Source organism: Dryas octopetala, chromosome 7 (assembly GCF_963921425.1).
Source record: "Dryas octopetala chromosome 7, drDryOcto1.1, whole genome shotgun sequence".
Classification (NCBI taxonomy): domain Eukaryota; kingdom Viridiplantae; phylum Streptophyta; class Magnoliopsida; order Rosales; family Rosaceae; genus Dryas; species Dryas octopetala.
In genome coordinates, this window is record NC_141372.1 from 11,491,366 (window position 1) to 11,516,524 (window position 25,159).

A 25,159-nucleotide genomic window follows, 5' to 3' on the forward strand; every position below is an offset into this window, starting at 1 on the left:
ATAAGAAGGATAAAATAGTAAAACAAAACAATCAGTTAAAATAAATAAATTAACAAAAAAAAGTGTTGCAATATGCACACCCCATTTCCTCTCCCTACACACCCCTCCATTGCTTAATTTGTGAATTGACACAAAATAAAAAGATAACCCATATTTTTTGAAAAAAAAAAAAAAAAAAATCTTTTTACACACTCCAAAACCCCAACCACAACCTTTGAGGCACCCTATCCTCCTATAAACCCTATTTCTTCATCTTTCATTCACTAAACCTTAAACATTCTCTCTTTGTTCTATATAGGTAATAATATTATAAAAAAACATATTAGTTTTGATGAATGGAACCTCCATTCGTTCCTTTTCGTCTTCAGATGAGGTATGATAGTAAATTTTTGTTTTTTTTTTTTTTTTAATTTCGTGTTCTTCCATTTTTTGTGGCAGTTTGTTCGGCAAATCAATGTCGAACGGTTCTAAACAGTGCGACAGGTGCCAACCAAACATGAGCAAATCATTTGGTAGATCATCATCGAATGAAAATTACAAATAAATATAAAAAAGGATCATTCAACGACTACCCACCGAATACCATTCATACCATTCGACAGACATCTATCAAATAGTTTACTTATGTTGGACAGCAAGCCACCGAATGAAATTCTGATATTTGTGTAGACGTGATCCCATTTGACAGGCATCTGCCAAATATTATTGTATTTGTTCGGCAAGCATAATGTTACTGCATTAGTTCGGCAGATGGCTGCCGAACAGAGTCATTTTGTTTGGCTACCCTCTGCCAAATACAGGGTCTAACCACATTTTCATGTTTTATGTGTAGAGCAAGCAGTATGGTGATTCTTCTACTCGAAACAGCGATGTTGGGGCCTATACTGGGGCCAAGGTAGGGACTGAATACTCACGTGACTATACTAATGAATTCACAACAGACAAGGTATCCATTTGTTAATTTGAAAAGGATGTTGTACATAGCGGTAGTTGATATGTGAATAATATAAATTTTATGTATAGATATTTTATTCGAGAGAAGAATTTATTAATTGGGCACGTGCACAAGGAAAGAGGAACAACATAATCATTGTCATTACGAGGTTTAATGTCGCAGGGGTGGATCGATCTCCACGGGATTGATCCCAACTTCAGTCTCTTTAGTCCTTAATTTTTAATTTAAATCATCAAATTTAAGAAATATGATGATAAATCAACCTCAAATCAAATTTCATTAAATGTTTCCTTCCTCAAATGTACTTTTAAAAAGAAGGCAAATTCAACTTAATTATAGGATGATTAAGCAATAAATAAATAAAAGGACACAAAAAAGCAAAAATAATGATCAGCACATCAATTCTTATAACTATATATATGTTTCATCATTCATCAATCATGTGGCCATTGTTATAACAATACAAAGTTTACATCAATTTGCCCCAAGTGGACACCAAGGTTCTTCAATTTAAAAACCCGAACAATTGCCAATGTATCTCAACAAGTTTATATCCTCAGTTGATATTATCGATCTTTAGGCTTCATAGGTTTATGTTATCTAGTTCACCTTGTTCATGCGCAAACCCAAGCTCTTACACAGAGACATAATCTTGGTCTTGCTTCTGTGGTAATCAGTTGGGACCACAACAACTCAAGTACATGGTTGTCCTCAAAGACTCCTCTGACTTTAGCTTTTCATATTTGATCACTTTATTGAAGAGAGGAGAAGAAAGCTTGTTGGCATGAGAAATGACCTTACTTGGTTCTTGGCTTGTTGGTGCATGGATCTTATAACAAAGTTTCATCTGTAGATCCCTTGGTCCTTCAACGCTTGCATCCACATTCAATGATCTAAGTTCGGATTATTCCCCTATGGACGAAGATGAAGCATGTTTTCCTTTTTTACTCAAACCTGCATTTTAAAACATGAAAATGACAATTGCATCAACAAATATATGATTTTTTCAAAATCATAAAAAAAAAAAAAAAAAACAGTGTAGATGGTTCAACAGAAAGCCACCAAACCATATGAATACGTTCGGAAGGTACCTACCGAACTACATTTTTTGTTTTAAAAAAATTTGATTTCGTTCGATAATGTTCTGTCGAACCATCCTAGTTCTATTCGGCAGATTGCTGCTAAATGAATCCAATTGGTTCAGTACATCAGTGCAAAACGAACCGCAAAAATGGTAACCCCTCAACCCGAAATTTTACTCTTAAACCCTAAACATCCGCACTCCAAATCATCTCAAACAGACAACAAAGGTGTAGATATGGGTTAAACAATTGAAATTAGATAAGATACCTTAGATTTACATTTGCATCCAAAAACTTTAGGTTAGGGCATACCTCAAAGTTGCAGCAATGGCTATGGTTTGTGGGAGAGAAAAGGTTGCAGCAAGTTTGGCGTCTGGTGACCTCGACGGCGGAAGCTCCGACTTCTTTGATGGCGACGAAAGGTCATGAGTGGCGAAGTGAGCTGTGAGTCACAACTTTGCTGATGGTGGTTTAGATGTACGTTGAGGGGGTGTGTAGTGTTTAGAAGTGTTAGGTGTGTGTGTAGTGAGAAAGTTTGGTGAAAAGAATAAAATAGGGGTATTTTGGTAAAGTGGGGTGTGTTATGAGAAATTACAAATTTTAAAAGTTGGAGGGGTGTGTAGTCGACTTCATACAGTGCGCTGGTTAGCTTTTCACGGACTAGTTGTACCTACCGTTTCTTTTTTAGGGTCAATATCATCAATGCAGTTCATCCAATAATAAACCTAATCCGAATCATAGAGCTATGACGCAATCAAATGATCTGTTTATTAATTGAACTAATCAAATGAGTTATAATATTATAGATTTAATTAATTACTCAAGTCGACTACACGATTCAATCACCAAATTAATTACGTATTGACTTAATTAGTTGAATATCCGTATATATCAATCTAATGCAAACACAATAATTTTGTAAACCCGAATTGTCACCCCTAGAATGAAACATGAACAGTGACATAATATGCTTAATTTTGTCATACATATAAATTTAAGAGTTGAATTAGGAGAAATTGGACATTAAAGACGGTCAGCGTGTCTAATCAATACATATAGTCCTATATATGACAAAAAACCTCTCAACTGTGGAACTCTCTCCTCTCAAACACAATTCGATCTCTCAGCCTTTGTTCCAAGGGGGAGGGGGCGCTGCCCCTGGTACCTCTGCCGGGCCGCTCCTCTCCCTCATGCCTCTCCTTCTCCCTCCCCTTCCTCCTCCTCTCCTTCTCCCTCTCCCTCCCCCTCCCAAATTTCCATCTATTTTTTGTTCTTGAGATCTGCTCCACCCTCTTTGTGGTTCTTGTTTCACCCTCTTATGGTGACTTTTGTTTCACCCTCTTTGTGGTGATTTTGCTTGAGCCATATGTGCAGATCGGAAGTTCTCTTCTCTCTTTGCTCTCGATCTCAATTTCTCTTTGCCAAGCATCGGGCATCCGCTAATTCCTCATGTTCTTGACTCCTAGCCTAGCCCCTTATATTCGTCAGATTCGAGACTACTCTTTGATCTTAGACAATTTTTTTTGGATCATGGTTGTCGCAAAGTGATCATGTACCCTTCTGCATGGGTGGTCGCTACACCATTGGAAGATGTGCGCTTCGTCTCTGGTGTTCGTACCTCCATCTTCCCCCATTTTGGTGTTTCTCTAGCTCTTTTGGTGGCTGTGGTGTCTGCTCGATGCCGATGTGATGATATATTGGGGCTTTTGTGGGTTGTTCTCCCTTCCACCTCACGGTGGCTATCTTCCTCCGATCTATGGCGGCGGCGTGGTCCTCTCTAATCACCCCTTGCGCTTAAGGTTTGGTCTTTTGTTTAGATGAGTCTATTTGTTTGGGCTTTTCATTAATTGTTTGTTTTGTTTTGGGCCTCTGGGCTCTTGCTTTGTACTTTGTTTGCCTATTGGGCTTTTTTAATGCATGACATTTTCGACCCAAAAAAAAAAAAACATATATTCCTCTTCTCGTTTGGCATGTGAGGTGCAACGTCCCTGTAATAATCATTATTCATCACATTTTTGTAGATAGTTCCAAAAATTTGTGAGAAAAAAAAAATTAGCTTTTTGGTACTAAATTCGATTAGTGAAAGGTCTGATGCTTTCCTTTCTAATTTCTAATTCACTTTCCTTAATCCGCTCATCTTTTCTCTTGTATTTCCGAATTTGATCCAAAAGTCTTCATGTTTTGCAGGTTTTTGAGCTAAGATTGGTTCATAGAAGCTTCAAATTCCAATTTTTTTCATAAAGGTATAACCTTTGTTATTACTTACTCTGTTTCTGTTGTTTGGCTTCAACGAATTAAATAAAGAGAAAACGTAAACTCAATCTGTTTGGCTAGGAGCACTTGATCTTGATGTGGTGTCCCAACGTTTTCAAATTGAAACCTATAGAACATGTACATTCATTTCTATTTCATTTTCCATAAAAAGTAAATTGACTTTTTTGAGGACGTGGGCTTCTATTTTCGAAGACTGATTTTTGAACTTGGGGTTGAATTAAAAATGAGTTCCAATGCTTCTTTCTGAAATTCTGAATCCATATTCTGCATTCCACTGAAAAGTTTTACATAAAAATGAAAATGAGTTTTAAATTAGAAAAATAAAATACAGTTTAATTTCCTCATTTTTAAGGTTTCATTGAGGTTTCCAAACATTCACTCTCTGCAAACCCAAATTTCACCCTCAAAGTTTAAGCTAAAAAAACTTTGTAAATTTATCTTTGCATTTCTTTTCACAGGAAGAGTAACAAATTTGAGGCTACCTGCTCTAAAATATATAATAAACAAGAATTAAGTTTGTGCTATTTTACAAGATTTTATTAAACAATTGTTGGGCTTGAGCTAATTAAATTCCAATGATCAATGCACGAAACGATTACAAATGTTGCCAGCATCATGATTTTAGTAGATAAAGTTCTTTAGCGAAATTAGTAAGATAACGGATCAAGTCTCCACAATGTATGTATTTCATCTTTTCATTTTTATGGCCTCTACATATAACAAGTACCAACTTTACCACTTTGGGTTTCTTTTTTCTTAATTTTTTTTTATAAAAGGGCTGGCCAAAGGCCCAACAACAGAAAACCCACTAGCCTGCTACGAGTCTGAAAATTTTAATATATACATAGGTCTGATTTGTTCATTCAGAAAATGGAATTTGTACTTTGACTTTTGTATTTACTGTTTTTATTTAGAAAAAAAGTTATATTGTGTTTTCTTCTTCTCAATTTTTTTTTTTTTTTGGGGTTTGCACATTCTATCATTGGGTTGGGGCATGATAAACTCCCTTCCTTAGGAGTTTTCTTGAGGGCCTTAAATAGTTTTCTTTGACGAGCAGGATCTAGTGGTTGAGTTTCACTGTAGTCAATCATGTGAAATCTAATGTATATTTACCAAGATGTCTATACATCTAATAAATATATAACAAAAAATTCATTCATTAATGTTGATGTACAAATTTCGTTAAGTCATCAACCTAGCCTCAGACCTCCACGTCAAGGCCTTCGTTGATCACCTCATCACTCTCTTCTACTCTGCACACTAAAACAAAGAATACTAAACTAGCGTAAGGGGGGCACCAGTTTGGTACCAGCCAAGGACCCTCCAACGCTCAAGCCAATAATCACACCATCAAAGTAATTTAGAGAGCTAGGGTTGCATATCATACATGAGCGCTCGTAACCATGGGTGCTAACTCATGGTCCATCACATGCTACTAACCCGTGTCTAAGCCAAGACTAGCCTAGCCTCGCTTCTCTTGGTCACCAAGCCTTATTAGCCTTGGCCCATTGATCACCAAGCCCACATTTAGGCCTTGGTCCCTTGGGTCTCGAGCCCATGTTTGGGCCTCGTTCCATCCATTAGACCTTTCGCGTCTATGAACGTGTTTCTAATCTCATGAGCCTTTTTCTTAGCCCATGTCTAGGCAAACAACGATCCCAAGACTCGTCGTTTCCATTTCTACGACACGTAGTTCTACTTGATCAATATGGGTATCAACAATTAACATGAGAAAGAAGGATGTACTTCAAATTAATCAAAGAGTGTGATCACCATATTTTTCTTAAGAGTCATAGACTTCAAACTAGTCAAATACAGACAAAAAACTTGTAGTTAGTCATGTGTTCCTTCAAACCCATCAATAAGGACCAAAACAATTATGGGTCTTGGCTTCTTCTTTGGAGATGAAAACCAACACACACTTCTTCTTGTCACAAAACTTGTGTAAAATATCATGGTGGATCTTCTGGGCGTGCCCTTCAAAGCTGCCTTGTTCGCAAACCGATCCCCACATGCCCAAGGAAATCTCTCCACAAGGTGATGTGGCGTATGATTAAACACTTTATGACGTGACAAGTAGATATGGGACGAGAATTCTACATTGCATGTTTTGCATTTTTTAATTTCATTTTTGCATTTGAAATTAAAAAAAAAAATGTATCAAGGAAACAGATAAACACAAACGATGAGAGAAAACGATAACAATGTAATTAACCTTTTATAAAATATAAAAAAGAAAAAGAAAAAAGATCAAAATATAAAGGATTAATAAATAAATAAATTTATATATGCTTAGAAAAAAAAAAAAAAAAGAGATAAAATCACAGTGAGAAAATGAACCCAATATTCCCTCCTAGTCTTTGGCATAGTTTGCACCCCAAATATTCCCTCTTACTACCAGTTAGACGATGGTTGCGACCAGATATTCAAACCGACAAATCAAACCACCAATGGTACGTTTTGTTTTCAAGTCGTGATTTGATTTGTTTTTTTTTTTTTTTTTGTAATTTATGTATTTAATTTACTTATATTTAGGTTTTATTTTCAAGTACCATTTCATGTCGAAAACATAATCACTTGAACAATAAATTGGTTTTCTAGGTGAAAATTAATGAATAAGACAATTCATCAGAAAGGAAAAATGAGAATAATTAACTGTTCACTAATTTTTAGCTAAGGTTGGTCAAAAGTGAGTTTTGGTCCGTTTGGATGTGAGTGTACGGAGCGTGCCACTATTAGGCCTCAAACTAGACCACAATAGAAATTGGGATGGTGTTGTTGGGGTTTTGCGCCTAAATATGAATTCCAATCTAAACGATTGTGTGGCCAAGCTAGGAACCACTTTTGGCCTAGATTCTTTTCTGGCCTTAGGGACAAGACTTTAGTCAGAATCGAAATTTGAGTTGCGTCTTGGCCTCCTTAGAATAGTGTTGTTGAATTTATGAATTCAATGATGAAATTGGCTAAAAAGATAAAAGAAACTATGGACGATAAAATTATAATGAAACTCAACACTATTATTGTCAACCAAATCAACTTCAATATTAAAAAGAACAATGAACAAAATAAACATTTATGTATTAAGCAAAGAACTTGAACAAGAATTAAAATAAAAACAATCCAATTGCATGAAACTAAAGTGCATAAAATAAATCGATACCACAATCCTTGTGAAGAGAATGGCAGAGCTACAAATCTAATGATCTTGAGACTAAAGTTATGAGAAACCTAAAAGCACCTCGAACGGTAGCAATTAAAAAGAAATTTAAAGCAAAAGAACTTTGAGAGATTCTTGAGACTTCATAATTTAGGTGTATTGGATGCTGAATGTGTCCCATTCTCTTCTCTCGAATGCATTCATTTATAAAGGTGCTATGATACAACCTTAAATAATGGGCCATTTCCTGGCCTGAAATCATCTTCCTTCTCCTAGTAGGACTCGAACTTCTGAGATTTCTTCTTGGCGGCCTAGTTTTGTCATTGATGAAGATTGAAATTCTTTTCACAGTAGGAGCCCTTGCTTGATCGTATTGAGTCCTTGTCCATCTAGGTGACTTGTCTGCAAAACTTTCCGAATTCTTTCCAAATGTGGACTCTAAAAGGATCTTGGATCTAATCTCATCATTAATGAGGATATAAATTCTTTCCAAAGTTGAACTCATTGCTTGACTCGGCTTCCTAGTGATTTTGAACTCATTTTTCGGAGTTGGTTGTGTGAATGGGCCGCATAAATCTCTACCTGCCCCTTTACGGGCTCATCCATTTTATAGTCCCGTTGTTGGCCTTACAAACTTCCTTTGGGTCGTGGGCCATATTAATTGGCTAGTAGTCTTAAACAATTATTGGCTATTGAACCACAATTTAAAGAGGAGTGGGTTAAAACACCTATTGGCTCCAAAGTAAGTTGGCCACCAAACAAGGGTATCCGGGTTAAGAAAATTTCCTTGGCCACTACTCGGAAATGGCCAAGAATGAAGAAATGGTCAACATAACAAATGACCAATATGAGAAATGACCAACATAAGAAATGACCAATATAAGAAATGATCAACATGAAAAATGGCCAATATGAGAAATAACCAACATAAGAAATGACCAATAATAACCCAAGTGTTATTTTTGGGTACAAACATTAATCAACTTGGGTTGAACAATAACAAAAAAGAATATGCAAGTCAAACTGAGTGGAACCATAAATTTGAACTGCCAAAAAGAAAGATAGAGAAAAATCCAAGATCGAATGAACAAACCTTGAAAAAAGACGACAAAAACAAGTAGACTTGAAAAAAGACGTCAAAAAAACATAGGCTTGAAAAAATGAAGAAGGCTTATGAAACTCCCACACTAATTTTGTTTCTTAATTCAAAGTTTAAGCAAAAATAATATTACAATATCTTTTAGTAAATGATAATTAACGTATAAAGTTAGGAATTATTAATTATTTTATGCACAATACCAAAAAATCAGTAGCAAGGGCAGATTTAGGTTATTTATCTCATGTGAGAGTGGTACATTGCAAAGTAGTAGGATTTTGGCTGCTTGTCTTTTTCACTTTTTTTAGTTATTGTTTTATTTGGCCTAAACTGAAAGATCGTGAAACTATAAGGATTTGTAGGTGTAGTTTGGCCTTATTTCTATGTAGAGGTGTCAAACGGGCCGGCCCGACCTATTTAAGTTGAGCCCAGCATGCTTTCGTGTGGTGCTCAAGCTGGCCCATATAGTTAAGACCTCGGCACGACCTGTGGACCATTTGTGCTCGTGTCATGGCTTAAACGGGCTTGCACACAAGCCTTTTTTTCATTTTATTTTTTAGGGTGAGAAAACTAATCTTATGATATTTTTTCTTCTTTATAATTAAATATTAACTTTTTTTTACATGGAAATTAAATATTCTTGTTGAAAAGTTATCTAGAAATGGAAAAAAATAATGTTAAAAGAGTCGTGTCTAATTCGGGCTCATTTCGTGCCCGCGCTTGGCTCGTGACGTGCTCGTGTCGTGGCTCGTGACGTGCTCGTGTCGTGCCTGATAGGCTAAAAACTTTGGCTCGGCCCATTTACTCATGCCATGCCGTGCTCGGGCTAGCCCGACCCGTTTGACACCTCTATTTCTATGTATATTTTTGAAGCCAAATAGTTTCAGCCCACCCTCTGTGGCTCAGCCTCATATGTAGCCTACTTAGCCATATGTGCAGCCCACCCTTACCCCTATATGCAGTCCACCCCACACCCATATGCATCACCCCGCTCAACCCTATTTGTAGCCCACCCTAACCCTATTTGCAACCCACACCTGTTTCATTTTCTCCTTTAGCTTTCAACCCACCTAACTTTTGAATTCTAGCTTCAACCCTATTAAGGCACACAATATTGAATGCCTTAATAAGTATGATTCATTTTCATATATTTTATTATATAACTAGATACATTCAGGCAATCATAAAGATATCTAGCTTTCACGTTTCTAAACCATCACTTTCTTCATGTTTTGCTTTCACATTTCTATACCTTCACTTCCTTCACGTTTCTATATATACAATCACTTGCTTCATGTTTTGCTTTCACATTTATATACCATCACATTTTGTTTTCACGTTTCTATATAATCACTTTCTTCACGTTTTGTTTCACGTTTCTATACCGTCACTTTCTTCACATTTTGCTTTCATGTTTCTATACTATCACTTTCATTTTTACTATGTAACGCCAATCATCAATCCTTTATTTATGTTTTTCTTTCAACCGTAACTTTTAGTTTCTCTTTAAATACATGTCCATTACTAATTTGTAAAAATTTCATTACAAGATCGGCTCTTTGTATAAATACATGTCCATTATTAATTTGTATATGACTCCAATAAAGGAAGGAAAGAAGCAATCGAATACAAAAATAGAGCCTAAAGCTATTTCATGAAAAGAGAGAAAAGGCCTTGCAAACAAGGAGGTGGAGGTCTTCAAATAGATGATCTTAAATCATGTGTCTAAACGTATATTTCATTCAATTTTTGTTGCCACTTCATGTTTTTCTAGCACTCTCCTATATATATCATAGATGTTTGATTTTCACTTGGAGGCCTTAGGGCTTGTTTGGGAGTGCTTTTGTAGGAAGCATTTTTACTCAGTAACGCTTTCATTAGAAGCGCTTTTATTAGAAAGATTAATTTTTTTGAAAAAAATTCAAGTGTTTCTGGTGAATGTACTTGGAAGCACTTCCTAAAAGTGCTTTTGGTTGTGTTTGGCAAAAAAATAAAATAAAAGCGCTTTTATGTTTAAAAAGCACTTGGAAGAGCTTCCTCATTGAAAACGCTTTTAAGGCTTCTATAAGCACTGTCAAACAAGCCTTTATAAATCATTGGGAACTGATGATCAATTTAATGAAGTGAACATGATCAACAATGTCGAAAGTTCTTATGTTTGTTAAACACTCTATATCAATCATAGATGAAAGCTTAAATTATATTTTTGCTTATTGCATGTATTTTGGCCCGATTTCCACTTAAGTTCCTATAATTTGAAAAGTTAAAAAAACACGTACCCCTATTGTTCGGTTTAAGGTTAATTTTTAATTTCTTTTTATCAAGGACTATAGCTTAACTCCGTCTAATTTTTACGGACTGCTCACATGGTTGAGGGACTTAGGTAGAAATTTGAATCGAACAAATTATAGGGGCAAAAAATTGTGGTGCACATGCCTTTCACGTACTGCCATGTCAGAACTTAGTAAGAAAAATTAGATAGAATGTCATTAATTGTAAACTAAACTATAAGGGTATAATTGTAATTTTCTAAACCATATATACAGACTTATAAGTAGAAATAAAGAAATTGTACGTAGTTTACCGTAGATTAAATGCATAGGTGTTTGATTTTTACCAGAATATTCGAAGCTATTAATCACATTGACTGCAAATGGTTGATTTTTTTTTTTGCTTAGAAAATAAAAAAGAAGAAATTCTCTTACTAAATTTAAATGCTATTTATAATTCAAAGTGGATAGAAATAGATAGATGAAATCATGAAACCTAGAAGGAGTAATTTTTTTTTTGCTTTATTACACTTTACCCACATGAACTTTGAGCTCAATCTCAATTCACCACCTAAAAAAAAAATTTGTGTAATTTACCACTTGAATTAAAAATTTGTTGCAATGTACCACCTCTGGTTCATTTTGTCTAAACTTTTGTTAAAAATAAAGGTGTTTTGGTATTTTCAAGTCAGTTTTTTATTGTGTCAAACAGGTAAAGTGTAAAATTTTTTTTTTTTTTTCTAACAATAGGAACTTAAAAAATACCAAAACACTCTTATTTTAAAGTTTAGACAAAATTAGCCAAATGTGGTACATTACAACAAATTTTTAATTCAGGTGGTAAATTGACACAATTTTGTTTTAGATGGTGAAGTAAGATTGAGCCTAAAGTTCTGGTGGGTAAAATATAAAAAAGCCTTTTTTTTTTCATCTTATTTCGATAGACCAACATCTATGATAGATACCATGAATGCAGAGCAATTAAAGAAATATGTAAAGAATAGACCAAACGAGTTGAAGACAGTGAAGATCCCCAAGAGCAATATTCCAAGAAAAAAAGTAAGATTGCATATTAATTTTAGGGTTAAATACAAAAATGGTCCACGAATTTTACACTGATTCTCAATTTGGTCCACTACCTATAAAAAGTGTTAATTTGATCCACTAATTTTACAAGTTGTACCAAAGTAGTACAAAAGTTAACTTTCATCTGAAAATTAACGGAATTGGTCACATGAAAATATGATGAACGGACTGAAATGCCCCTGAAAATGTGGTCACTTGCTGTGCACATGACCAGTTTCCGTTAAAGTTTTCGATGAAAGTTAACGTTTGTACTGTTTTGGTACAATTTGAAAAGTTCGTGGACCAAATTGATTCTTTTTATAGTTAGTGGACCAAATTGAGATTTACTGTAAAATTCATGAACCATTTTTGTATTTAACCCTTAATTTTATCTACATTCTAAATTGTAATTACTGCTTTTAATGTTGAAAATGTATATCAAAAAAGATGAAAAGTCTAAATGCTCAACCTCTAATGGAATTATGGCTTATGTTTGGAAGTTTCACAAGGAATGATCAAGAGAATCAAATATAGCTATTAGAATTTTAGGTCAAAATAAGCATGCAATTATTACAACAAAGAAAAGCATGCAATTTTTTTTTTTTTGGTTGAATAGGCATGCATTAAATTGAGTAAAACCATCAAACATCTGCTTGAAGAAGGGATCCTTCCATAGGCCAGAAAACATCATGTTCACATTCTAAAGAAAATATTGCTTAGTGCATGCAATTTCTTGAATAATAATTGTGGGTTGTCCATATCTATATTATTTTTAAGAAAAGCTAAAAAACACTATTTGTCTACCAGAATATAGAAAATGTCAATTATCCATTTTTTTTTACATTAAATTAGCTTAATAGTAGTTTTAAAAATACAGGTTCTATTTACAGGAACTTCCATCAGCATATGCATCGCATGTGTGAATGCTTCTAATATAAATATTAAACTTCTGGCTAAATAAAATCTAGTCTTGCAAATTAAGCAATGTTAAAATTAGATTAGTAATATAATTTGGGTGATTAACATATGAAGTTGAAGATTTATTATTTTTATATATACTTACCAATTTTATGATGCATTTAATAAGTTCATTTTGCATGAAAATTTAGTTATTTAATGACTTAATTTAGGTTTAAATGAGATTCAATGTAAATCCAAACTTTTTTTTTTCATTTTAATTACTAAAACTTCAAGTCATTCTAATTTAGGTACCAACTTTTAAGTTTAGCCAAAATGCACTTTTATCGGTCGATCGGTAGTTTGACTGATCGATTGGCCAAATAATCTTTTTGTATTATTTACAAACTCAATTGTGATTGCAAGATAATTTCAAATTTTTGACGGAGTCACAATTCTTTCTTGTTTTTTCAAGGATTTTGTTTATTTTCTTAGCTTAAGGGTTTTATTCGTCAAACTAAAATTTAAGCCTTAAACCCTTATAAGCCTTAAACATTTATGAACTTCATGCAGTCACACCAATATACCAAGACAATGATAGATTATCCAATAACATAAAACATTTAGGGAAAATGACCAACTTGATTCCTGTTGTCACACCCACATGCTCGTAAGCTTGAAGACGTGAATAGCTTAAACATAGTCCAAACATAATGTATGGAATAAATTGAAAACTCAAAACCAACTTATTCCATTTAGATTATCAATAAGGGAAATTCCGTTTTGTAAAAATCCAACTACTAGTGAGATAAACTCAGTAAGTTGCCATTAACTTAAACAAACATTACAACAATGTACATATAGGATTACATGCATGTGTATGGAGTGCACTACATAACAAATGAGCATTCGATAACTTACTTAGAGCCCGTTAAGTACTATCGTGTTAATCCTTAGCTTACATAAAAAGGAGCCTTAAGTCACCCGTCATCAACACTCATATATGCGGGCCTTATAGCATAACAACCTTATAAACTTATCATATTACTCCCAACATAATTAACTAGCACGTAGTATCCAAGGGGTTCAATAAAAGTCATAATGATGCACTCACATATCATATCATAGCATAACTTACATACATAAACATACAATTATTAAATCCATCATGGTTCCAACATACAAAAGGATACTAATTACCTGAATACAACCGCAAGATTAACAACCAAGTTGAGTAAGCCTTAGACCTTGTTCTTATCCTATTCCAAACAATAAAGAAAATCACTTAATTCAAGGTCCTTAAACATAACTCATAACCTGCCTTGACAACTTTCAGTTTGACCTTTACTTAGTCTGTGAATTTTATAAATTTTCTTACAAGACGGAAAGTCCTGAAAATTAACATAGACCCCCTAGACACCTTAGGGAACACTCCCTAAAAATATTAGGTCAAAGCCACGTCATTTACCAGCCATACTATTTCTTAAGACTTAACCCAACTATTTGCTAGCATAGAGCCACTTCACAAACAAGAACTAGTTCAAAATTCACCAACAATAATTCAAACTCCCAAAAATTTCGAAATTCGATCAATAGACAAACACTAGACTTACAGAACTACTACTCATAAAAATTTCAGGTTATTCCAACATTAATTGATTACTTAAATATGATCCTTAAACAACCACATTCCCAAAACCAGTGAGTCCCTTTTACTGACCCTTGAGGCCTTCTCCAAATTTTTAAACATTAAACACACAAGATTATGACCTCAAAATCTCCAGATTAAAAGATAACTAACCTGAAAACTACATATCAAAATATTGTGGCATTTGAGTAACTCTACATGGGCCATTCAAAGGTCCTAACCTCTAACCCGAGCCCGCTAGAGAACTTATCCGTGACAGAGAGTTACAAATAAGAATCCATAATAAATCCAATTCTTAACATATTTTCGTGATTCTTATATCCATAGAAAGCTTAGGGTGTCTATTTTAACATATAAAATTATCATACTCGAAAACACAAGTATCGTAAAACTATCTCGAAATCGAGAGGTGTTATATTATCAGTAAAAACACAGATTACTTTGTTTGTATTTAGAAAATCACCAAAAAACCAATTTAAATCCTATCAATGTCAAATCAGTCCCCAAAGAAAGCTTAAGATGTTTAGATTGTCACACCAAAATTTCAGATTAAAATACGAACATTTACCTCCTCAAAGATGAAACCCTAGCCCTATAGCGCATAATCTTTCAACAAAAATAGATTACGGTTTCTTAATATCCAACATGATTTCTAAACCCTTAATCCGAAAAATACACATAACTGGACCCTACACCAATCTACTATTGATAAAAAATACTACTTTGGGTGAAGATCTCGACCTTTCAAACACAGTCTCCTGATTGATCTCCTTCTCTCTCTCTCTTTTATTTTCCAACGTGAAAATCTAAAATGACCAAAGTCAGGTCTCTTACTTCTGATATACGGGAAAACAACGTATAATCCTTTCTCTCCTCTATTTTATTTAAAAAAACAAAATAACTCTCCTTATCCCACCTAAAATCCTATAAATAAACCACTTAAATATCCTATTAAATAAAAACAACACATTATTCTAGCAAAAGCCTTAATTCAAATAATACATAAATTATCACAACAAAAATAACAGTCGATATTACACCTATAGTTTGGGTGTTGTTTTCAATTAGGTTCATATAAATTTTTCAATCAAGTACCTTTTAGCTTCACTTACAATTAAGGACAAATTTAAAAATTCATCACTTTTTAGACAAAATTGTCATCTCCCACCCTCCCTTGCCGCTAGCCCCACCATCAGTAGCCCTTCCCCTTTCCTTCCTCCTCTTTGTCTCTCTTTCTTTTCCCTCTCTCCTCTTTCCGATTCTCTCTCTACAGATTTGGAAACCCTTCATTTAACATATATAAATTGACGGGAGGTGTTACTGTGCCAAAACAAACTTTGGGTGGAGTTTGGTAAAAAAAATTTTGTTGGGTGGCTTTTGTGCACACGGTATTACCCCTTTTAATTATGTATAAATTTTTTTTCATTTTTCTAAAAAATTTTGTTTTTAAATTTTAGCCAAGGACAAAATAGAATGATTAGGGAAAAAAAAGAAAATTACACCCTTGGTCCATTTATTCTTTAGAAAGTTTCATATTGGTCAACGATTTTTTTTTCGTTCCTTATTGGTCAATTAACTTTGTGACGTTTCCTATTGTAGTTCAAACTGTCAAATTAGCACAAACGGCCGTATATTTTAGTCATGTGCGCAGTACATGGGGCACTGCCAATATGGAAATAAGTGTCTAAGCGGACCACAATAGTACTCTATGTTCGTAACACATAACTAAATTCTACGATCGTTTGTACTAATTTGACGGTTTGGACCGCAATGGAAAACGTCACAAAATTAGTAAACCATTAAGGAACAACAAAAAGATCGTGAACTAATATGAAACTAAGTGAAGAATAAATAGACCAATGATGTAATTTCTTCCTAAAAAAATTTCTGATTTAACGGAAAAGTGACAATAAGTGTCACATGGGCACAAAGAACAAACATTGGGTGGTTATTAGTAAAAATCTTATTTCTGTAGTAAATTTGCATATGGCTATATAGGTGATAATAGTGAAAAAAGCTAAAAAAAAAAAAAAAGAAATAAATATAAAGGGAAGAAACAAACAAACAAACCACGAGGCATTAGCTAGGGACTGATTTTGAACGGCCAGGATGAATAGCCTGGTATAGTCAGGTTCTGATTTTGCCGGGTAGAGGATCCCGTGTTCCAATTTGTAGATAGCTTGAACTTGAAGCGAAGCGCCACATTTCAAAACCCAAAACCCCAAACAGCATGAGAGTAGCTCTCATTCTCAAAACCCCTCAGTTAGTAAGCTGCGAGTCTCTCTTTGTCCCCACGCTCCTCCGTCGAAGCTACCAAACCCTCAAACTTCCAACCTTCTACAGTTTCCGCACCAAAACCCTAGCTGGGTTTTCTCCGTGCAGAGCAATAATGGCGACTTCGTCTCCGCCGCCAACTGTACATGTGAGGGACACCATCGAACTCAATGAAATCGAGAAGAAGATCTTCGACAGGCTGCTTGGGACGGTTCGCCATTTTGGGCTACAGAACCAGCTTCGCGTCGCTGGCGGATGGGTCCGGGATAAGGTTCGTATTTTTGATTAATTTGTGTTTGGGGGGAGGAAAAATGGTTTCCGGGAAAGAAGAAAGAGTTTTAGCTTTGAAAATTGTATTGTGTGTTTTGGTTTTGCAGCTTCTGGGAAAAGACTGCTATGACATTGATATTGCTTTGGACAACATGTTGGGCAGCGAATTTGTGGAGAAGGTGAGGGACTACTTGTTGCATGTGGGGGAAGAGGCGCAAGGAATCGCTGTTATTCCATGGTATATGGGTTTGCAATTGCATATCTAACTAGGCTAGCTCCCTTAAGGAATGATTTAAGGGTTTTTTGTTTTTGTTTTGTGCAGCAATCCTGATCAGTCCAAACATTTGGAAACGGCGAGGATGCGCATCTTTGATACATGGATTGATTTTGTCAACTTAAGGTGTGAAGAGTACAGTGACAATAGCCGCATTCCTACTACGGTAAACTTGTTTGTGAATAACTTTCTTATCTTGTGCATTTTCAATCTACTCAAAATTTGAGCCTGTTTGCTCTTTTCTTGTTGGAAAAAGAGTTAATTAAGCATGTTGGATCAAATTTTAAGTTTACTCAAGTTGAGTTTATGATTATGTACTTTTGTCTTACAGCAAAAATTTGGCACCGCAGAAGAGGATGCTTATAGAAGGGATTTAACTATTAACAGGTATATTCATTTTCTAAGAATTTTTCTGTAACTAGATTAATTTCATGATGGGCAAATGAGAACTGTAGTGCTCTGTTAGTATCTATTCTGTAACTAATAAGTGTGCTTCTCTTGCTATAGACTTTTTCATATATTTGATTGGATTAAATTGTGTTCTTAATGGGGTTTCATTTCGTTTGACAGCTTGTTTTACAATATTAATACCAGCGCAGTTGAAGATTATACTAAAAGAGGTTAGATTTCTGTATGCCTTCTTTAGTTCATTTCATGATTATTATTATTATTATTATTATTATTATTGTTAACCCAGATTTGTATTTGTTACCTTTTGTTTCAATGTTTCATTCGTCTTTTGCAGGAATTGCAGATCTAAAATCAGGAAAAATTGTGACTCCTTTACCAGCAAAGGCTACATTTATGGATGATCCACTACGAGTCCTTCGAGCTATCCGTTTTGGTACTTGTCATTTTATGTTTTTCAATTTCCTTTAAGCACAGCCAGCTCTCTAAGGCTAATTTTTCTGATTAGTCATAGGTCTTTAGTGGCTTTTCCCCTAGCCTTGTGCAGTCCTTGGTACTTGGTGTTCCCAAGTCATAATAGAGCCATCTTATGCAATTTTTCCTCGTCTTGTCCAATTGGTTCCATTTTTTTTCTTCCTAATTTTTCCTGTTTTAACTTTATCTTGTATCAATCCAAATTATCAGCATTTTTCAAAACCATAATTTTGGCCTGTATTTGAGTGGCCAACATCCTATGATTAACAATTTGAAGCTTGTTGGGGTATACAAGCACCTTTACAAGGTATTTGACAATGACAAAATATTCTAAAAGCTCTTCTCTCCATTTATAGGGTACTTTTATCATGCTACGTCTTCTTGAATTGCTACTACTTATATCTTTAACCGTACAACATTTAAAATTGCACTTTGTCTGCAGCTGGACAGTATTTTGTAACATTAGAGATTTTATTAATGAAGTCATTGCTTCGTATAATAAAAAATTTAAAATTTCACTAGTCCCTCATCCGAGTTTTTGTTAATGGAGACATATTAGGCTGAGCGTATCTTTTGCCAGTTCTTTTTTTTTTTTTTGGGTTCAAATTTGTCAGTTTTATTAAAACATTGAAATTCTAATGCTTCTCTTGGTAGACTTAAGTATGGATTTTACCCTATTGTGGCTTAAATTTTATGTTTGTGTGGTTTCTTGACTCACTATATTTGCTAGCAAGATGACCTTTTGTAAGTAAACCAAAATTTTTTTCTCAGAATCTGTTGGAAACATAACCAAGAAAGTGACATATTTGGGTCATTTGTTCAGGTGCAAGGTTTGGATTCATTTTAGACGAAGAACTAAAGGAAGCTGCTGCCTGTGATGAAGTGAAAGCTGCTCTCTCAGCTAAAATTAGCAGAGAGCGCATCGGAGCTGAAGTAAATTCCTATTTTGCATACCTCATGTGGTGATTGTTCTGATTATTATTTGATTTCTGAGAACACCATTCTAGCTTGTTAATTTCCGTAGTTTCTCCTTTATTCAGATTGACCTCATGATATCTGGAAATCAACCTGTCCAAGCTATGACCTATGTTTGTGATTTGAAGTTATTTTGGGTTGTCTTCAGCCTTCATCCTAAGTATGAGCCTGCAGTATCAGAAGGATGTGACAGGTACGGTTACTCAAGGAAAAAGGATTTTGACAAGCATGGCTAATTCTATAATATCATACATTGCTAGGTAGGTCAAATGACAAATAAATCATTCAATGGAGTAAGAGTTAAAAGACACATAATTAAATTATTTATTATTTACTATTATTATTTTGGATGAAAAAGGAAATTTGGTTAATAGAAAAGGTGAAGTACATAGGAATAGGAGATGTCCACAAATTAAAAGAAAGAGAACAAAATTATCAATCAACCATCAATCATAGAGGATACATGTCTCTTCGTTTGAGTCATCTCTACTAATTTTTGTTCATATCTGGTTCAATCAGAAGTTGTACTGTATGTGTTAAAAATTCAATCTGTGGTTATGGTTGCCATGTTGCGTAGTAAACCAATGCAGAGCTAGTACTAGCAGCCTTATATTTGGATCTTCTTAATTATTATTATTATTTTTTAAATCTTGTGTGTGGACATGTGGTCAGTGTTTCTATGTAAAAGCTTTGGGACTACCACCCTTTCCCCAGTCCAATGTTCAAACCTAACAAAAAAATTAGAATGAACACTAAAAGGTCAAATCACATTACATTTTCCAAGCACCTGAATCCGAAGTTCCTCTTTCAGGCTTTAAAAAAAAAATTTAGAAGTTCCTTGAGTTCATAATATTATCCGCATACAACTAGTTTTGATTATATGCAAAGTAGTTTTAGGGTGAAATTAATTATTGGAATAAGATTGGATCTGTGTGGTTTATGCTATGTACTTATAGTTCTACAAGAAAAAAAAGCATACCTAGTTGCTAGAAGAGGTGCTAGGCTCATTGAGGCGCAACTGAAGGGCTTTGTAGTGCACTAGTTAAGGAGAATGAAACTTAGCTACAACATTGGGTTTGATAAGGAGTCTCAAGGTGTGATGGAGGGTCAGCTTTTTTGTATTTGTCTTGTTCTTGTATGAGTTCTATTGTATTTTCACTTTTATTTTTGGGATTGAGTCACAAGTCCATGCTCATGCTCTCCCTGGCCTTGGGAATTCAATAATTTTATTTTATTTTTTTCTAGGTTTTACTTTTTACACAGCCATTTTAGATATGCAAATTAAACAGGTAACACGCTCTGCCCTGGACCATGCTTTGCACCTGGGCTGTCAAATTTTGTGTGCCACTCAAATGTGCCTTTTACTTGTGAAATATATATATATATATTTTTTTCGCAAGAATTTTTACCAATGAGTCCAATGTATTTTCCAACTTTTGTTTTAGGACTATTATTCAAAGCATCATTTTTTTTACAAGGCTTAATTACTATTTTACTACCTGAACTATAAACGAAATCTCACTTCACCACTTGAATTGTTTTTTGGTCTCACTTAACCACCCGAAACTTTATCCTGCATCTCACCTTACCTCAATCTTTTAAGTCCGTCAATGAATTTGTTAGTTTTGTCACTTATGTTGCATTGATGGACCTGTTTTTGGCTTATGTAAGATGCCATGTGGACAGAAAGTCAATTAAAAATTATTTTTAAAATATGATATATTAAAAAATACAATTAGGAAAAAAACTGAATTTTTTTTTAAAAAAAAATACAAACTCCAAACACCACCCGCAACAAACCCACCCACCGCCCTTCCCTCCCTCCCTCCTCCCCTCTGTCTCTATCATCCCCTCTCTTTCCTCCTGCCTCGTTGCCTAGATTCGAGTGAATTTATCATAATCTCTAATGACTGATATAAAGGATTACAAAGGATCGGAGATTATTCGAAGACGCCGTCTTCAATTTTCCTTCCTTCCGTCAATGTTCATAATCGATATCATATCCCAAACTCCTAAAAATATGCGAAATATCTGTGACCCATTGCTTTTTTCCCTGATTTTATATGCCTTTCTTTGGCTATATATTCATTCACCCATGCCTTACAATTTGTTCTGCTATAGCTTCCTATACCCTTTGACTCTGTTTGTTTTGGGTTCGTGGGTTTCTTTGTTTGGGCTTTGAGAGCTTATTTGAGATTAATGGTAGATGCTGCTGCTTCTTCTTCTTCTTCATCAATATCAATGTAAAAGTGGATGAGTTCTTGAGCCAAAGTGGATGAGTCCTTTCCAGTCCAGATCCACGTCTCCATTTTCTATGGCTTCCCACTCCAGATCTAGATGGGAGCTATTTGCCTCCTTATTTTTTCTTTCTAATTTTTTAATTTTTTTTTTAATTTTTTCATCATTTATGAGCAGCTGGAATGTAAGAAGGAAAGAGAAGGGATGAGAGGGAAAGGGAGGGGAGGAGGGGGGAGTGGATGGTGGTGGGTAGGTGTTGCTGCGGGTGGGGTTTCGGGTTTGTTTTGTTTTGTTTTTTTCTACTTGTATTTTTTAAATAATTTTTATTGATTTTTGGCCATGTGGCATCTTATATAAGCAAAAAATCGGCTCTTCATTGCCACAGAGGCGCCACCTAGACAAAACTAACAGATTCATTAATGGACTAAACAAATTGAGGTAAGGTGAGACGCGGGAAAAAGTTTTGGGTGGTCAAGTGAGAAAAAAAAAAAAATTCTAGTGTTTGGGTGGTAAAATAGTAACTAAGCCTTTATACAATTCCTAGAATACATTCTAATTTTGTCTTTGCCTTCCTCCCTCTGTTTTTTTTTTTTCTGGCTGTCATGCTAATTGATTGTTTTTCATACCCAATGTAGGCTTTGTGTTGCTTACTTGGATGCTACATGGAACCTTATTCGATTAATTTGGCACTCTACCTTTAATGTGAGTGACAAGGCCTTGTAATACTATAATCTTCTCGCATTTCCTTGTTACCTTCACTCTTTTAGTAGTTATGCATTGATCATTGTTATTATTCAGATTCTGTTCATGTATGTTTTATTTTCATGCGTTTTGTTTTCGAATTACAGTTCTTGTAACATGTGAATTTCAGGAAGAACAAAGAAGGCTCTCTTTGTATGCAGCTATGTTCCTCCCACTTAGGAAGACCGTGTACAAAGATAACAAAGGAAAAAAAGTATGGTTTGTTTTCCCTTGGTATGGTTATGTTATGTGTTTGTCGCTCCTTGATATAAGTATCCCTGTGTTGTGTATGAGGGTGTGACCATGTAAATTTCTTTAGTTCAAGACCCATACCAAAGTAAATTTCTTTAGATTACATCTTTAAATTTCTTTTAGCAACTTTTAGTAAATTTCTTTATAAGAAGAATCCAGATTTGTGATATATCAATTCAGAATCTTCACGGGAAATATATGTATGAAAGTAAGCATGATTCGTTTTTTTATTAACTTTATTTAATGAGAATGAGAGAAGCGGGTAAGAGTAAATTATTCCATGATTTAGTGTACAAGGGCCCATTTTTGCAACATGTAGATCCTATGATATAGTCGGTTGACATCACTTGATTACCAAGCTTGTACTTCAATTCTAAACTTACGTTCTTGCATTACAGATTCCTGTCACGAGGGCCCATTTTTGGAACATATAGATCCTATTTATTATGCAGTCAGTTGACATCACTTGATTTCCAAGCTTGTACTTCATTTCTAAACTTCTGTTTTTCCATTACAGATTCCTGTTGTGAACTACATTTTCCGGGACTCCCTTAAGCGAAAAGCCAGTGATGCTGAAACAGTCAGTTTGCGTTCATTTCTCTCCCCCTCTTTTACATATATTCTCTGGACATACTAAGCTGGTAGTTAGATTGAGACTCACTGAATCTTCGGTTATCATAGATGTGGTCACTGATTTTCTTGGTTACAGGTTATAAACGTACACTATGCGTTGGAGAAGTTTTTGTCGTTCATTCCATATTTTGCATCAAATGAGGACGAACAACTCCCTGAAGTTGATTGGGGAAGAGAATTTGTTGATGTACCTCTTACTTCAAAACCCCGAGTATCAATAGGTATGAAGTTCCTGTGCCCTTATCTTTTTTTGTAGCAAAATAATCTGCAGAGTAAAGGTTATTTTGGAATCTGAATTATGCAAGCCGCAAGGTGTCATTGCTTTTACTAGATAGGTCTATTAGCAGCATCATATACACAGTTAGTACATTCATCATAGTCAGAAGCTCAGCTTTGCATCAAAGGTCACAATTGATGTCATCATTGTAATCAATATTATCATCTAATATTTCAGTAAGAAATGGAGGTAGATTTTTGTGTGTCCAATCTTTATTTATATGAAATTCAAGTTTGCGTATTTTTATTGATGCTGAATCAATCCAGGGCTGGACCACCTCATATATTTCCTTTAAATGTGCATTCTTAATTGGAGTATAGATTAACAGCCTTCTCTTCATACACCTAAAAATGCAATTTACTTAATTCTTTTGAGTCATAGAGTTTCTTAGTGCTCATTTTGCATTTCCAACCATCCAGGATTTCTTCTACGAGAAATCAAAGATTTTTGGCGAGTTGCCTTGCTGATGTCTACATTGTTATATCCCACCAACGTTGATTGTACTGAAGATCTTCTAGGCAAGAACTTCGAACTGGAAAAGCGAAAAGATTTATTTGAAGCAGCTGAAGCTGCCATAATTGAACTAGGTATCTGCTCTCTTTAAACAACATATTTTTGCTGATATACATATAACATATGTGATATTTGTTAGTTCCTTTTGAAAGTGTTCTCTCTATTTTTGTCCATATATAGAATAACTCTACTCATTCTATATTACTGTAAAAATAAGTCTGCAATGAATGGAAAAAATTTAATTGCATCTAAGGTGGCTTGACATAAATGCGGTTCAAATTAAATTTAGAATAAGGTATTATCAAAATGGTGGTAAATGATGTATATCAAAGAACTTGAAAGCAAATGGAAAGGAGATGGTAGATTCAGAGTTTGGGATTGTTTGTGAGATGGTAGATGTTTAACCTCTCTCTCTCTCTCTCTCTCTCTCTCTCTCTCTCTCTCTCTCTCTCTCTCTCTCTGTGTTATTTAATGCTTTACTAGTTTATATACTCCAGGTTAGATTGCCTTGCTAAGATTTGTTTAAGCCTTGGGAAACAACTTATTTGTCCTTTCCGATTTTTGTTTTGGTGGATCAGGTCTTGATAAAGTCTGGGATGTAAAGCCATTAATCAACGGAAAGGATATCATGAACGTTTTGCAGCTTAAGTCTGGAGGACCACTTGTCAGAGAATGGGTAAGCTATTTATTCAATTCCAGCACCAAAAAGATTGTTATGAAACCTAAAATGCTAATGTGTTCTTTACTTGGCAGCAACAAAAAATACTTGCATGGCAGCTTGCTCGCCCCTCGGGATCTGCAGAAGAATGCCTCGAGTGGATGAGGGAAACACATTCTAAACGTTTAAAGATGGAGTAGTGCTCACGCAATTGCTCTTGATCTACTTTTTGTAAAGATTCTAACCTATCAGATTAGAGTACATATTTTTCCTGTTAAGAGAACTGTAGCCTTCTAGCTCTTCTGGAGTCGCTGATGGTTTGATTGCTTAGATTGAATATCTGTTAGAATGCGTTCGGCAGAGACAATTTTTTGACAACAAAAAGAGTAAAAACGCATTTGGTATCATAAATCCAATAATTTGTGTAAAAGGGCATCTGATTCTAGCAAAATATGTACAAAAAAAGAAAAAGAAAAAAGACTTACTCAAATGCAAGCTTCAACATTTCTCCGAAATAACACCTATCCATTATTGAACATATTGCCTATGAAGTTTATTTATTTTCATCTTTTTTCAACAAAAAAGCGCCGATGACATTAAAGTATTAAACAAAAATCCACAAAAAAAGAATGGACTTTTATGCAATAACATTGAAAGCATGTCCGTTGTTTCAAAAACGTTTAGAAAAAACAAGAATCTTGTAATCTGTTAGATGTCAAATTTATCCA

The 25,159-nt window shown here is 34.7% G+C and overlaps 1 protein-coding gene across 1 annotated transcript; it reads left to right on the top strand.

Moving 5' to 3' along the window:
- Positions 1-16,621: 16,621 nt before the first annotated feature.
- LOC147279689 (Polynucleotide adenylyltransferase family protein) lies at positions 16,622-24,861 on the top strand. The gene is made up of 15 exons (XM_086250609.1): positions 16,622-16,989; positions 17,096-17,226; positions 17,311-17,428; positions 17,594-17,649; positions 17,833-17,882; positions 18,008-18,106; positions 18,968-19,077; positions 19,185-19,312; positions 21,993-22,059; positions 22,229-22,312; positions 22,868-22,930; positions 23,060-23,204; positions 23,680-23,847; positions 24,352-24,449; positions 24,527-24,861. The coding sequence occupies exons 1-15, from the start codon at positions 16,675-16,677 to the stop codon at positions 24,629-24,631; spliced, it is 1,737 nt and encodes a 578-aa protein (XP_086106735.1). The 5' UTR covers positions 16,622-16,674; the 3' UTR covers positions 24,632-24,861.
- Positions 24,862-25,159: the final 298 nt, after the last annotated feature.